Genomic DNA, 16,398 nt, shown 5'->3' on the forward strand with positions numbered 1-16,398 from the left:
AGCAATCTCTCACAGTACCAACTTTATTAAAAGGGTCTCTAAAACTATTGGTCACTTTATTCTCGACATCAATTGAAAAGTTCATGAATCTAGAGCACTAACTTTCGTTAAACAAAAGAATTCAAGGTATCTTCACTTTAGCCATAAATTGTAACTCCTTTCATTCTAGTCATCGTGCTTGGTATGGGTTATGCAAAGAAATTATTCCTTCCCATCTCATTGACAGCAAGAAACTTCTCTAATCTCATATCAATCAGTTAAAGCTTAGTTATGAGTGCGGCATTCCTTATTGCTTTCCTTCTTCTAATGGTATTTTATATGTTAGTTCCTTAGACTCATATTGGATGGATGGTGGTGCTTTCAACTCCATTTGATCTCTAACATTTAGTAGAGCCTTCATAATCTTTTCTCCATTTCATCCCCTATTGTTAACTTGGTTATGTTTTTTCTTCTCGAAGAAATGCATATATCAAGAATGATTCTAAAGATATTTTGGATGTATTGTTTTTTCCTTTCATTTATATTATTTGGAATTAGAAGAATGCTAGATGCTATTCAAACATGAAGAAAGAGGAAATGGTCCTTCGATTTAACATTATCAATCTGTTACGCCAGTACTTAGCCTAAGGGTAATTTGATCTTTTGTACACCTAAGGGCAATTTAGTCTCATATTATTATTATTGTGGGGTATAAATAAGCTTATTACGTTTAGGATTAGAAGTGCATGATATTTTTGTTGCAAGGCTTAGAATTTAGGAGAGATTTCCTACACCTCGAATTGTAGGAATTGGAAGAGATTGTCTACCTCTTGAATTTTTGGTGTTTATCTTTACTTATTTTTGTTGTATTGCTTTGATTTGTTCAAGAAAGAAAATTTGTGTTTGTCCTAATTCTTGTGGAAAAAAGTGCCGATTTTGATGTCAGATTGTAACAAATTGATATCAGAGCTTAAAATTTTGAGAATCGGATCGACATAAGAGGATCGATCGACTTGATGGAAGTTGAAGCAAATTGCGGCTTACTAGGTGACGATTTCAGCTCAGTCCACGGAAAGCAGACGTGATTAGAGCTAGCTGGGAAGGCAGCGACTGAGAAGTTGCGTACAGAAACCTGAAACTCCATCTTTCACCTCCTCTCGCGCAGTCTTCACATGCAGTCACGATCAGAGCTTGTTGGGAAGGTCCAAAGTGAAGTGTCGCGTCTTACCGGGAGCCAAAACTCGCATCTTCCTCCTCCCGTTCCATCCTGCAATAGAGCCGCAAGTAAAGCTGGTGGAGAAGGCAATGAAGGGATCACATTTTCCATCTCCTGTGAAGACTGACATATACAGAGGGCAGGATTGCTGCTTAAAGAGCAACGCCTTCTCCTTCACGAAGAGCACATGAATCAAGAGTTAAGGAGTTTGCAGGGGAAGCAAACAATGGGATCACTACCTACTGAACGCGATACAGTCGCGATTTGGAAGCTGAAGGAGTCGTGATTTACATTAACATGATTTAGTCAATTTGAGTCTGTTGGGGAATTGTATAGGGCTTTGACCGAAGCCTGGTGATACGATAGCAGTTCAAGTTATCTGGTAAATTAAAGGGATCGAGTCATTGTGTAGAAGATTGTGACTGGAACGGGCGTGTCATAATCATGATCCCAAAAGTCAGCGAAAAAATACAAGATTGAGTGTGCTCTAGTGGCATGAGGTAATGGCGGCCAAGAAAATAGAAACTTTGGAGAAGAGATTGGAGAAAGAAGGGCAACTTAAATCTGGGATAAAGAAAAGGTTTTATGCCATTTAAAATTGATTTGAGAGCTAGGAGGAGATGCTAAGAAAGCTTACTGAGATGCAATCCAAGACCTCGCCGACGGTTCCATCTGCAAACCCTAACCTAAGAATTGACCGAAGATTCATTGGCTAAATCAAAAGAGAGAGATTGGACGAGAGGAATTTGAGGAGGAAAGCATCCACCCTCAAGAACCTCCACACAAGGCTCCAATAGGAGTGGATTAGAGATTTCCTATGGAGGTGGGTGGGACAAAATATAGAGAAGGGGTTATGCAAAAGTATAGAGCACAAAGAAGAAAGCAACGAAGTCGGGAAAGGATATAGTTGTTATCGAAAGAGTGAGTTTTATCCTTAATAAATGGGAGAAAAATAGCGGAGGAAGAGGAAGTTGGGATGGTGATGCTAGGGTTAGGAAGTTAAGGATGCTGATCTTCGAGAGGGAAGACGCGCATGGGTGTGTGTATTGAATGAAGCGATACTTCACAGTGAATGGGCTAGATGGGGAGGGGAAACTCATAGCGACAGTGTTATGTTTGAAGGGGAAAGTCCTAGCATGGTTTCAGTGGAGGAGACTAGATATACCTGATCCACTCGTGAGAGAAATTTAAGGATTATTTGTTGGAATGTTTCCGAGCGATTCAGGAAGGAGACCTATGTCAGAAATTCTATGTCTTAACTCAAGAGGGGACTGTCATGAAATATAGAGAGAGATTCAAACTCCTGTAGGGACGGCTGGAAGGGATTTCAGAAGGGGAATTAGAGAGGAGAATTTCATGAAAGGTCTAAAGCCCGACATTAGGACAACACTACAACTATTGAGACTGCGGGGATAGAGGGAGATGATGAAGCTAGCTCAGATGGTAGAGGACAAGAACCAGAGGGATTAGAGAGGAGAATTTCATGAAAGGCCTAAAGCCCAACATACTGACAACACTACAACTATTGAGACCGCGGGGATAGAGGGAGCTGATGAAGCTAGCTCAGATGGTAGAGGACAAGAACCAGATGGAGAACGCCAGCAGAAGCAGCACAAATGGAGCGTCGTACCGAACTGCTACAACCATTATGATACCTAAATCTCAAATAGTGGAATTTCAGAGGGAAGTTACACCGAACAGAAATAATGGGTCACAATTGGGAACAACAAACACTCAAGTAGCTTACAGAGAGAGATTCAGGAGAAACAAGTAAAGTGTCTATGTTTTTCGTGAGATGAGAAGTTTATCTCAGGACACTGTTGCAAGGATCGAAAATTACAAGTTTTCATAGTGCATAAAGTGGAGGTAGAGGACGAAGAAATAAAAACAGTTGTGATGAGGAACACTCACTTTTTCTAACTTTAAGCACAATGTGTCTTTGGAGGGGAGGGGAGAGTATTATTACATCAGTACCTAGCATAAGGGCAATTTAGTCTTTTATTATTATTACTGTGAGGTATAAATATATTTATTATGTTTACGGTAGGCATGCATGAGATTGTTGTTGTGAGTCTTAAGTTTAGGGTTTGTGAGAGATTTCCTACCTCTCAAATTATAAGTGTTTATCATTTACATATTTGTGTTGTATTGCTTTGATTTGATGTTCAAGAAATAAGATGTTTTTGTCCTAAATCCTGTGGAAAAATGTGTCCATTTTGACGTCGGGTGGTAACACGATCTTGTTGAGGGTCCGTTTGGGGCAGCTTGTGTGTTTCAGGATAAGCTGCTTATCCTGAAATGCGGCCCCCCGGGCGGCGGGCGGGGGGCGCCCGCCAACCCCGCGGCCTGCGTTTAGTGTAAATACTCAAACGCATTTTCGGATAAGCTGGCGAAACGCGCGAACCAAATGGTACGGCGACGTTTTGAAAATGCTGCCCGCACTTATAAGCTACCCCAAACGGACCCTGAATCTTGGATCAATAATGTTAAAGGGAAGAACTTGAAAAAAAGACAAATCATTTCATAGAGGCAAAACCACTTTCCTACCACCCCATAGCTTTTTTTTTAACGAGTATTGCTTTTCTTAGGGGTTGTTTGGTTGAAAGTATTTCTAGTATACTATAATTCATTTACAGGGATTTCAGAAAATTATGTGTTTGGTATGAAGAAGTAAAAGTACAATGTAAAGTTTCAATGAATTTAATTCACTCCTTAATTCATTTTTTCTTAACTTAGAATTCGGCAGATATGATCAAATTTGAATTAAATGTAAAATGATATCGGCAAATTGTGGTCCGCCCGCCACCCGCATCGCCAACCGCCTCTTGCCCGTCTCTCAACTGTCGCCGCCCCCCACCGCCCCTCGCCCCCGCACTCTGTCAGTGTCCACCGCCCCTTGTCGCTCGACGCCGCAGCCCCCCGTCTGTCGCCTATTGCTCGCCTTTCAAATAAATTATTACATTATTTTCAATCTACTTCAAATAAAAAAATATATATATAAAGCTATGTTTTTATTTTACAGTGAACTAAACAATCACAAAGTATTTCAAGTATATTGTAATAACAATACTCTGCAAACATTTTACGTTGCCCTTCATTTTTAGGAAACCAAACAGCCCCTTTAATTGAACCACTTTAGTATGGGTTTTTTTGTTGTTGTGTATCTCATTTTCTTGATAACATCTTTGAAATCAAGCTTTTTATGTGAGAACAGCTAACCCAATTTTTTAATCAATTAATAAATAAATAAATAAATAAATAAATAAGCCTCACCCAACCTTCGTATAGATCTTCCTTCATGAGGATACAACCTCTGAGCGAAAATTATGCTCTTAGATTGCTTTGGACGCCTTAACTCTTAAATTGCATAAACAATTTAGATGATCTAATTTGTAGATGCTTACTTTTTATTCATTATATGAAATCAATATCAATTGCTAGCTCTAGAGTTTTGCATACTTCTACACTACAAACGCAACAGTTTCCGATATATTCAAAACAAGAATTTAAAGATTTCATTACTTCAGAATGGAGATGACAATCTATGAAGGTAAGTTGGTTTTCCTCCTAGTTTTCGTATAGGATATAAATAATCTAGTTTTGCATACTCCAATGCAACTAAATGGATTTACCAGCACATATGCAAATGACCCCGGAATAGGTTGCTAAGGTGAAAATGAAGATAAAAACAGAAAAGCTTCAGACACTTACCCATTGCCCGTTTCAATACCTAAATTAGATGCATCAGTCTACGTGAAAAAAAAAATAGTAGTAGGTTCAACCAAATCAAGATATAAAAAATTCAAACAAACATTTTGCATTGTCAGGTAAGTGTTAGGTTGTGCCGGAGACATGTTCATATCCGACACATGTAAGACATGGGTAAGGCACAGTTTTAGAAGTGTCAGGGCTACATAGTTCATAAAGCATCATATGCCACAATGCATGACCAGTTTTCATCCTATAGGCTGTTTCAAACATAAAGGCTCATGACACAAAACTAAGACAAGTTCAAATATACAAGCTCAAGATCCCAAAACTCCAATATACCAAAATTATCCTAGAGAAATCTAACGTGATGCGGGGCTATGGGGCCTTTCCTCAAGCGGGGGCTGTCTCCCATGCTTCCGCTTCCTCTCATTTTCCTCCTTCCTCTTCCCTCCTTTCCTTTCCCTCCCTTTCCTTTCTTTCCTTCCTAACACTTTCCTATTTTAAATCCTTTCCAATAATCTGAAATTCTGATTATATTTTATTCTCCTTTCTTATTTTAAATCATTTCCTAAAAATCTGAAATCCTGGTTATATTTTATTCTCCTTTCTTATTTTAAATACTTTCCTAAAATCTGAAAACCTTATTATAGTTTATTCTCCATTCTTATTTTCATTACCTAAAATAAGTCCAGCTTCTTTATAAATAGGAGATGATATGCTTAAATTGAAGGGTGTTATTTTTATATCTGAATTCAGGTTTATCCTAGAGTTTTTCCCTTTGAGGGTTGTATCTGAGAGATCGAGTGGTCCACCGACTACTTTTCTCTCCCGATGTGGTGATTATCCTTCCTCTACCCTTCCCCGTGCTTCCTGCATCGCTCCCCATCGCCTATCTTGTTGTCGCCGTCCAAAACAGCAAGGAATTGTTGTATTCCAGCAGTTTCAAGCCTCCACTCTTGCCACCGCTGCCCAGAGCAGCAAGGATCTACTGTTTTCTACAGTTCTAGCCGCCTCCATCGCCTTATCCTCTCTCATCCTCCCACCCCTCACTGTCCAAGCCCTCAACCTTCGTTGTCGCAGCACGCAATGCCTTCGCTTTGCTGTTTTCCTGTTGTCTGATAGCCCCATATAGCAGCAGGCTGCCGTTTTGACTACCGCCCTAAGCTGTCTTACTGTTCCAGCGGCTGCCCATCCCTCCTGCCACCTCCCTATAGCTGCAACCCTCTTTCCACAACCACCAACCGCCATCCAATAACCTCCGTCCTCGTCGTCCCCCACGAACGCCTTTAATTGTTTATGTTGTCATGTTTTTTTGTCATCTATTTCTGGTTTTTCCGTATTATGTTTGTAATTTTCTTTTCTACCCTAAACCACCCATTCTAAGACCAAACTCTAAATTCTCTTAACTGGTTTTCAAAATCAACAATCTCAAATCAAATTTTATACACTTTCAATTAGTCTCATGCACTATCTTTCATCTCCCAACCGTAAATCTAAACCATGCCACTAATGAGATACATGCGCGAGTCTACCCAAGAGGAGATACAACGAGAGATCCGCCGACTTTGGCGGTGGATAACGAACATTAAAGATGAAATCCAATAGAAGACTACCCTCAATAGTGATCCAAAAGATCGAAGTAAGGAACGAGAAGAAATGAAGATAAAGCGAGAAATACAATGTCAGTTCTTACCAACTTACTATCGTCAAAAATTGCAGACTCTAGCTTCCGACGTAAAGAGACCGCAGCACCAAAAGAGTCCCCAAATTACTATCCAATGAAACCAATCCGCAAGTCTGTCACAGCCAGAAAATGTGGTTGTCTCATGGATTTGGACATGTTGAGGCAGAATGAACTACCAGGGGAGTAGTCTACTCAACCAAACAGAGCAACTTTGAAAAAGTTAGGTAAAGATACAGCAAACAATAAAAACGGTGAGGACATAAACCAAAAGAACCCACTTCCAGTTAAAGATATGAACGGTGATCAGGAAGAAGATGCAGACTTTAGAGAGGATTCTCATTTTTCAGTCAACGAGGAAGAGAAACCACCAAATCCAGTTGGCCTTGTAATAGAGAATTCAGTTGAGGTAACAGAGGCTGCTTTAGAAGGTAGTAACTCTGACGTAATAGGCAACCCAGCAGAGCCTGAGATTATGGTGCCTCGAGCCAGCATTTTGCAGACTTGGAGAGGAACAACACCACAACCAAACTTGGATGTCTACAAGGGTTATGAGTTTGAGGAGCCAGCATCACATACAGGATTACCATAGATAAGGGAAATGCATATATTTTAGACTCTTAAGTTACCCATATGGAGAGAAGATCCAACATGTCTGAAGAGGATTCATTTTAGACCATGTCGAGAATATCATGTGGAGTTATTCAAATGTTATTTCCTGTTCCGCAAGGTACCCTTCATCAGACGACCAGACGGTGGAGATGAACCTCAGCTTTGAAATGTGCCCTAAGAGCTTGAGGGGGATGAAAATTCTTCAATGGGATCCAGACCCTGTCACTGGAGAAGATGTCTCTCCTAAGTGATTGCTAGTGAGAGTGGCACAGCCTGCAACCGATTTTATCCCCGAATTGAGTTCTTCTAACAATCTTATTACTCAACTAGACACGAGAAGTGAAAAGAGTAGATTTCAAATGTAAAGGCTCGAGATTTGTATTGCGAGAACCCTCCTCTAAATGCAGCTCCCGCTCTGGATGTACCAAAAGAGGATGACTACCCATTCTACCAAAATGTGTTGTCAAATAACGATACCAGCATGATCGACCTACCAGGAGACTTAATGGCATACCATGAGAATCTGAGTGCCACCAGGATTAAAGAAAAGGAACCAAAAGCTTCGACGAACGAGATCAAAACTCCCCCAACCACAAAAGAGTGACACGGGACTAGGGTCGGTCCTCAAGGGGGGCTGCCACCCATGCTTCCCTTTCCTTTCCTTTTCCTCTTCCTCCTTTCCCTCCCTTTCCTCTCCTTTCCTCCCTTTCCTTTCTTTCATTCCCAGCATTTTCCTATTTTAAATCTTTTCCTAAAATTTGAAATTATGATTATATTTTATTCTCTTTTCTTACTTTTAAATCATTTCTTATTTTAAATCATTTCCTGAAAATCTAAAAGCCTGATTATATTTTATTCTCCTTTCTTATTTTCATTACCTAAAATAAGTCTAGTCTCTTTATAAATAGGGTATGATGTGCTTAGAGTGAATGGTGTTATTTTGATATCTGAATTCAGATTTATCCTAAAGTTTTTCCCTTCGAGGGCCGTATCCGAAGGATTGGGTGGTGCTTCAGTTGTACCTCTCCTGAGGTGGTGATTATCCTTCTTTACCCTCCTCGTGCTTCCCGCATCACTCCCCGTTGTCTTATCTTGTTGTCATCGTCCATAACAACAAGGGATTGTTGTATTCCAACAGTTTCAAGTCTCCACCCTTGCTGCCACCACCCAGAACAGCAAGAATCTACAGTTTTCTGCAGTTCTAACCACCCCAATTGGCTTCTCCTCCCTCGTCCTCACTGCCGTCACTATACCAGCCCTCCACCTTCTCTCCCGCAGCACGCAACGCCTTCACCTTATTGTTTTCCTGCTATCCAGCAGCACTAAACAACAATCGGCTATTGTTTTGACTGCCTCCCCAAGCTGTCTTGTTGTTACAGCAGCTGCCCATCCCTCTTGCCACCTCCCTACAGTCGCAGCCTCTTTCCTCAGCCACCAACCGCCGTCCAGCATCCTCCGTCCTCGTCGTCCCCATGGATTACTTTTATTGTTTATGTTGTCATGTTTGTTTGCGGTCTATTTCCTGTTTTTCCATATTGTGTTTCTAATATGTTTGGAATTCAGAAAAAATATTTATGTTTCCTTTGTAGTTTGAGTTAACTCCGATATCATAATGTTTACTAATTATTTATGGGGCACTTAACCACAAACTATATCAAGAATCCTGCAAGATAAGGATAGCAATTTTCAAACATATTTTTACAGATACAGATATTATCTCAAAAACTAAGTAAAAAAATCCCTGCACAACTGCACGGACATGTCTTTAAAAACCTTTGGTGGAAGAATAGTATTTAATCCAGATCATGATATTGATTCCGGTGCAAAACTGAGTCATTGAGTAACCAAATCAACATTCATTAAGACAGCGAAAAACTAAAGAAAAAAATAAATATTAACTTATTCTAAAATTGAGCTAAAATGTACAAAAATGCTTTTACGGATATAGATTTTTAAAACATATTATAAGAAAATAAAAACGATTAAAAATCTAAAACAGAGTAAAAAAATTTGTGATGCAATTAAATCTAGAAATACAGCTGAAATAAAAAATACTAAAAATTTCAAATCAACAGCCGCTCATTAACAAAAATCCTCATGCAGTTAGTGCCTACAACATCAAGTCAAACAATCCAATGCCTAGAAATTACCTGGATATAAAATGATAAAATTATAAATGCAGGTATTACAGTGGACTTAAAATTCAGATGGTGGCAGATCACCCGGAAAACATCATGAACCTACACTAAACTATGACCCGAAACGCATAAGGGTTAAGGGGGAAAGCCAATCACTTGCATTAGAATGAAAACCAACACGTTATCACTATTCACCATTAAACTTTAAAATTTTGATCGGAAAATAGTTTCCTTTCAAATTGCAAAACAATCTCATCAAAAAAGGGCCATACATGAATGATGCAATTTTGACAGAATGGAGTAAGAGAGTTACTCAACTTGCTCGCTAATAAGTGGAAGAGCAAAAGAACATAAAAGCAAAAAATTCCTCATTTACTGGGGCCTAGTTGAAATGTTACTCAAATATGACTTCTAATGGAGTAAGAATAAGCAAATCAATTTGATTCACCCCATCCAAATATAAGACTCAACAGGTTTATTCAGGAAGGCAAATTACCAGATTCAAACTCTGACCTATAACATAGAAAAAACTAGTTACACGTACAACGCACTTAGACCTAATAGTTGGATGCTTTGTTTTTAATCACAAATTTCAGAGTTCAAGGCTTAGCATCTATGGACGTGTTGTTGAGATAAGATATACCAACTGATATGGTATATATATATATATATATCGAAAAATAGAACGAGAAAAATTCACACCAGAAAACAGTAACACGGCAGAACATAGATTTAACTGGTTCGGCAAATTGTCTATGTCCACGGAATAGCAGCGGATTTTACTACTTAAGGAATTTACACAAGTCGATCGTCTCGACTTACAAGAGAAATATTTAACTTCGTTGTTCTCTCTTTTTCTCTCTCTACATCGAGATACACTAAAGAAGATAAACTTACAAGAGAAATAAATCAAATTTCTCTTATGCTTATGCCACAAGCCACCAAGAAGAAGCCAAGAGAGAACAATCTTCTTCTTCTTTCTTCTTCCTTCTGCCGCAAGAAACTACTGCTTGCACTTTCCTTCCTCTATCCCGAGAATGCCCGAAGAAGAACACAAAAAACTGTGGTGTAATCTGACTGAAGGAAAGTCGTGCGATATCTTTTATCACAAATAGGAGGGAGCGAAGGGATTCTTCGCTTCACAACAGAGGAAGGCGGGAGCGGTTGGCGCCTATGGTTCGCGAACGGGAGCAGGAGACGACTCTTCGCGAAGCTAAGGGAGGCGCGACGATCGGGCGAAGCGAGGGCTTTGCTTCGTGAAACAAGGGGTGGGGGTAGGGGCGGGAGCGTGAAACAGACTCCAGCTTAACAATCTCCCACTTTGAGACCGATACACAAGCTACAACATCTCCTTCCTCAAACTGATATCCTTCACTGAAGGTGTCGCCCTTTTCTTCAAACATGAATCCTCCACCTCAGCAACTCAAAGTCTCTCTCTTAACTCCAGAAGACCAATTGAAGTTGTGCACAACTTCATTTTCTGAAGATTAACACCCTCAGTCAACATATCAACAGGGTCCACATAGCCTCGCGCCTCCAAGTTATTTCCTGAATTGCTTGTCTCTGCTTACAACTCTCACTGCATGAGCAATATCCTGCATCTGTTGATCTGTTGAAAGTCTTTTCCAACAAATCTAGCATTGTAGCTTTTACTGTCATCACACTCAGACTTCATCTGGTACACCCACTTGTTGTGAAATGTCTTCTTCCCTACTGAAAGTTCTGTCAGCTCTCACTTGCTCGAACTTTCATCTTGCAAGATTTTTTCATAGTTTTGTGGTTCTCCACTATCTGTTTGTGGAACAATAAGAATGGGTGTCCCGGACCCACTCTCCTCTTCACTTCCATAATCAACAGAACTATGAATTTTCAGCAACAGTGCATCTTGTACTTCTTCAAATACCACATTTGTGCTATTATTCTCCACCTTCTTGAGATTCCTGCAATTCATTTTTATGTGACCAGCCTTGTCACAATTCCAGCAGGTTGTCTGCTGACCAAACTTTGATTTTGATCTCCTTTTATTTGAGTTTTTGTCATATCATCTCCCTCTGAAATCAACATTCAGTACCAAACTCGAATTTGAGATCTCGCCAGAATCTTTTCTGCGCACCTCCTTAGCCAAAATCAAATCACGAATATCATCACATTTCGGTTTAGATTTACCTATAGAATTATTAACTATCATTCTTATAGCTTCCCAACTATTTGGCAATGATGCCAACAATATCAGTGCATGTATCTCATAATCAAAATCAATTTCAACAGACAACAGTTGATTTGTGATAGTATTGAAATCATTCAGGTGTTAAGCAACAGAAACACCTTCCGTCATCTTCAAATTGAATAACTTCTTCATCAAGTACATTTTGTTATTCGCCGATGGCTTTTCATACGTACCTGACAGGGCTGTCATGAAATATGCAGTCGTCTTCTCCTTGACGACGCTGTGTGCAACGGACCTCAATAGGGTCAATCGAATAACCCCAAAAACTTGTCGATCCAACAAATTCTATTCAGTCTCATTCATCCTTTCAGGTCTTTTCCTCAATAACGGAAGATGGAGTTTCTTCCCATAGAGGTAGTCTTCTATCTGCATCCTCCAATAACCAAAATCTGTGTTATCAAACTTCTCGATCCCTGAAACTTTCACTTCATCTGCAGCTATCATTCTTCCTCAGATCCGAACAAAGCTCTGATAACAGTTGTTGGGAGATAAGATACCAGTTTATGTGATATATATATATATATATATAAATCAAATAGAAAAACGATCGACGAAGTAAAAAATAAAATGAGAAAAACTTACACCATAAAACAGTAACACGGCGGAACACACAGATTTATGTGGTTTGACAAATTGCCTACGTCCACGAAGTTGCAAAGGATTTTACTACTTGAGGAATTTACACCAGTCGATTGTCTCAGCTTACAAGGGGAATCTCTCACTTCGTTGCTATCTCTTCTTCTCTCTCTACACCGAGATACACCAAAGAAGATAAACTCACAAGAGAAATAAACTCAATTTCTCTTATGCGACAAACCACCAAGAAGAAGTCAATGGAGAACAATCTTCTTCTTCTTTATTCTTCCTTCTGCCGCAAGGAACTACTGCTTACACTTTCCTTCCTCTATCCCTCCTTCCTCTTTTCCTTCCTCTATCCCGAGAAAGCCAGAAAAAGAACACAAAAAACTGTGGTGTAATCTAACTGAAGGAGAGTCGTGCGATACCTTTTATCACGAACAGGAGGGAGCGAAGGGATGCTTCGCTTCACAACAGAAGAATACGGAAGCGGTTGGCGCCTACGGTTCGTGAACGGGAGCTGGAGACGCGACTCTTCGCAAAACTGAGGGAGGCGCGACGATCAGGCGAAGCGAGGACTTCGCTTCGCGAAACAAGGGGCGGGGGCGGAAGCGTGAAATCGGACTCCAGCTTAACACGTGTGTGATTATATATATATATATTTTATATTATTTAAAAAAAAAAGAAATCGATATTTGGCAGAGGCCCAAATACTAATTTTCGACGCGCTAGACCCTATGATGAGAAGCTTGCGCCATGTGTCACTATTCGAGGACTCCGCGCCATAGGGGATCGAATCCCTGACCTGAAGGGGCCTTACAATGACCCTTCCTGCGCGCATGCGCTCGCGCACGCACACACACACATATATATATACATAGAGAGAGAGAGAGAGATATTTCACACCCCAACATATAAGTTTATAAAATGCAATAAAAATACAAATAAGCTAGATGTACACAAAGGGTAATTATATTCTTCTTATATATAATATAGTTCTAATTGGTGTGTGTCATATTAGTAAAATAAATACTAAATATATGTTATGCAATTTTTGTGAAAATGATATTAAAAACTATGATTTAGCATTATTAGGAGTGAACGGCAGATCTAGGTGGATAAATTCAATCATCTTAAATCTAACTTCTAGAAGTATGGGTAGATGATTAAAGTGGAGAATTCCTCAGGTGTTGTAATGATATGTGGATATAATCAATTAAAAAGAAAGTTTATAAAAAAGTAATCAGCACACCAATGTTCTATGGATTCAAAGGTTTGACAGTAGAAAAATTGTTGATACCTGGGTAGAGTGTGGAAAAATGAGAAAGTTAAAAAAACAGTGGATGAACAGTAAGGCAATTGAAAAATAAAATTAGAAAGTCTGGACACATTAATAAAAGGGAAAAAATGCACATATTAGATGAGTGGATTAAATTAAAGGCAAGGGATGAGAAAGGAGGAGAAGACTGGAGGTTATATGGATGAAATTAGTTCAAAATAATTTCTAAATGAAAGATACCATTTAGACAACGGTAAGAAAGAACGAATGAAAAGAGAGGACTCATAAAACTAATCTCAAATACTTGGGAATAGGGTCATGATGATGATCAAGAATAAAAATTGATAAAAGTAAATCCAAACTATCAAGAATTAATCCAACTCATTTGAAACATCAAGTTGCCACTTAACTATGATTATATATTTATTTCTTAAAACTAAAATAGATACAAAACCCCACACTTCCCAAAACCAACACAAAGACATGCAGATAGCATTATCTCATAGCTTCCATCAACCTCATGAATTTTGTTAGAATCGCTATAACTATTGAGGATGAATACAATCGCTATACCGAAAACATTCCCCAATTGATGATAACAAAAATACCATCGCTGTCCCCATTGCAAAAAAAAAAATAAGAATGAAAATTGCTGACAATGCAAAGTTGTGGACCTGACCTATTCTCCCTAATCTGATAACCCAATAGCCTTTTTGTCATCTTTTCACCCATAAACAATGATGCAGTCATTTCAAGTATTTAATCATATTACTCTGTTCTTTTCTCCATTCCCTAGCACCATTACTCATTTGATATCCTGTAACCCTACCAGCAAGCAAACATCCCATAAGTAATGGCATCTCATTAACTCCATCACTAAAAATACCTAAAAATCCAACGTAACAGCGAAACATAAACTTCTTTGAGCTATAGTTTAACTTTCAGCAGCTAAACTAGAGTTTCAGCAGCTAAACTAGAGTAATGCCCAGCGAAAAATGAAACACTACCGCAAATGGAAAGATCAGATAACACAATATCATATTCAGTAAACTAATTTACTAATCATTGAACCATATCAGCAAATTAAACCTATAACCAAATCATGAAGCATTAATCATCCCACTGAATGCTTTGTAAATCCATCAAACATATAAAATCAGAAGCAGATATTGATAGGATGGAACACAAACTCCAATAGGTACAAACCTCAAACCGTATGTTCTTGTAAACAACCTCTTCGACATTACTACCGACTGTAGGATTCGTAGTGACCACCTCTCCCAAATGCAATTTGTAGAGCTAGAGCGACGTTGTCTTACCGGCATTATCCAAACCTACAACCACGATTTTATACTCCTTCGCCGGAAACAGCATGAACCAGAATCTCGATAACAGCGCCCCCATCTTTCCAACAGTTCAACACCTAATAATAAGCAAAAACCAACAAGTTAAAATCTAAGATTTGATCCAACAAAAACAGCCCCTTAGGGCTCCTCCCAAGACGAACTTTAGGAGCGATTCATGGTAAGAAATCGGATGAGGGGAATCAAAACAAGATCAAGGAGCCAGAAACTCGGAGAGAAGAAGAGAAGAAAGGGATCTCACCTAGTAGCAGGGATCGATGGGTACTATGAGTTGGGCAACTGGATCCGGAGGATAAATGATATCGTACTTATCCACTTTCCTTCAAGGGGATGTAGGAACCATGTCCTTAGAGAAGAAAGCAGAGAGGAGCAAGAGAAAACCCTTTTATTTGGAAACGAGGAGGAAGGCGAAGGAATGAGCCAAAATTTTTTAGACTATTATTTTTTTATTAGGCTATTTTTAATAATATGAAAATAATTTAGAAATAAGTTAAAAATAAATATCATATGAGTTATTTCTGAGTTATTTCATGATTATTAAAAATAATCCAAAAATAATCTGAAAATAACTCAGGAATAACCTACGCCGCACGTAGAGCTAAGTCAGGAGTCCGGACAGAAAATATGCTCAGGAATGAAGTCCCTTTACATAACCCACGTCTATTTTATTTATATTCCCATTTTTTTATGTATGGAAAAATGTGTTTTCCATTTTTTATGTGTAGACTCAAGTGTTATAATTATAAAATATAAATTTAGTTGTTACATATATAAATTCACAAGAAGTGTGTATATAAAAATCCTATTACCAACTTGTTTTTTGTGCGTTTAATCTGAGAAAAAATATTACATGCAAAGTCGAGATGTATTCAAACTCCAATAGCATCGTAATGCATGACATATTTAAGTTGGGTCAGGGTACTATCATGGTACAAAATTTATACTCTCAGAATACAAGCAAGGTATAACAGGGTATAAATTTGTATCATGCTTGTACCTTGGCACACGCATCATAATGTTATTGGAGTTTGGGATGTAATATTTTCCCCTAAAGGTAAAGAGAGCCACAAGAGCTATTTTTGCATCTGAAAGAATAATAAGACGAGGAAAGTGAGATGATTAATTTTTTTTGAAACATTTCAACACATATGTATTTATATATCTATCATCCAAATTTCAATTTTTACATATATGCCACTTTACCTATGTATGAAAAATTATATTTAACTTTTTCAAAAATAAAATAGTGTTGCTTTTGATGTAACGTGATGTGATATGAAAGATACGAGTGGTATAAATGTAATAAAAAATATTAAATTGTTAAATACGTAAATGCGCAAGAATTGGGTTGTACGTATTTAAATGCCCTTTTTTTCAATCATGTGATAGTTTCCTCATGTACGAGTAGTTTTTGGGTTAAATCTCTCAGGTGTAGTAATTGCAATGCATCACTACTCGTACACGATGGAATGTAGCACTTCTAGTTTTAACTACAATCACATCATTCAATAAAACGGGAGATTTACATAAATACCACCCAATTCTTATATATTTACATATCCTAACACCTTAATTTTTACATTTATCTCGCCAAAATCTTTCATATAGTATAAAA

The 16,398-nt window shown here is 38.5% G+C and overlaps 1 protein-coding gene across 1 annotated transcript in view; it reads right to left on the reverse strand.

Moving 5' to 3' along the window:
- LOC110028525 (ADP-ribosylation factor-like protein 5) overlaps positions 1 to 15,197 on the reverse strand; it is a gene marked incomplete at its 3' end in the record, with an annotated part of 28,946 nt that extends 13,749 nt beyond the window's left edge. The window contains 2 exon segments of the mRNA XM_020730420.1: positions 14,626 to 14,842; positions 15,025 to 15,197. Of these exon segments, the coding sequence (XP_020586079.1) occupies positions 14,626 to 14,823 (198 nt within the window).
- Positions 15,198 to 16,398: the final 1,201 nt, after the last annotated feature.

The sequence above is a fragment of the Phalaenopsis equestris genome, unplaced genomic scaffold (genome assembly GCF_001263595.1).
Source record: "Phalaenopsis equestris unplaced genomic scaffold, ASM126359v1 Scaffold000513, whole genome shotgun sequence".
NCBI classification, from domain to species: Eukaryota; Viridiplantae; Streptophyta; class Magnoliopsida; order Asparagales; family Orchidaceae; genus Phalaenopsis; species Phalaenopsis equestris.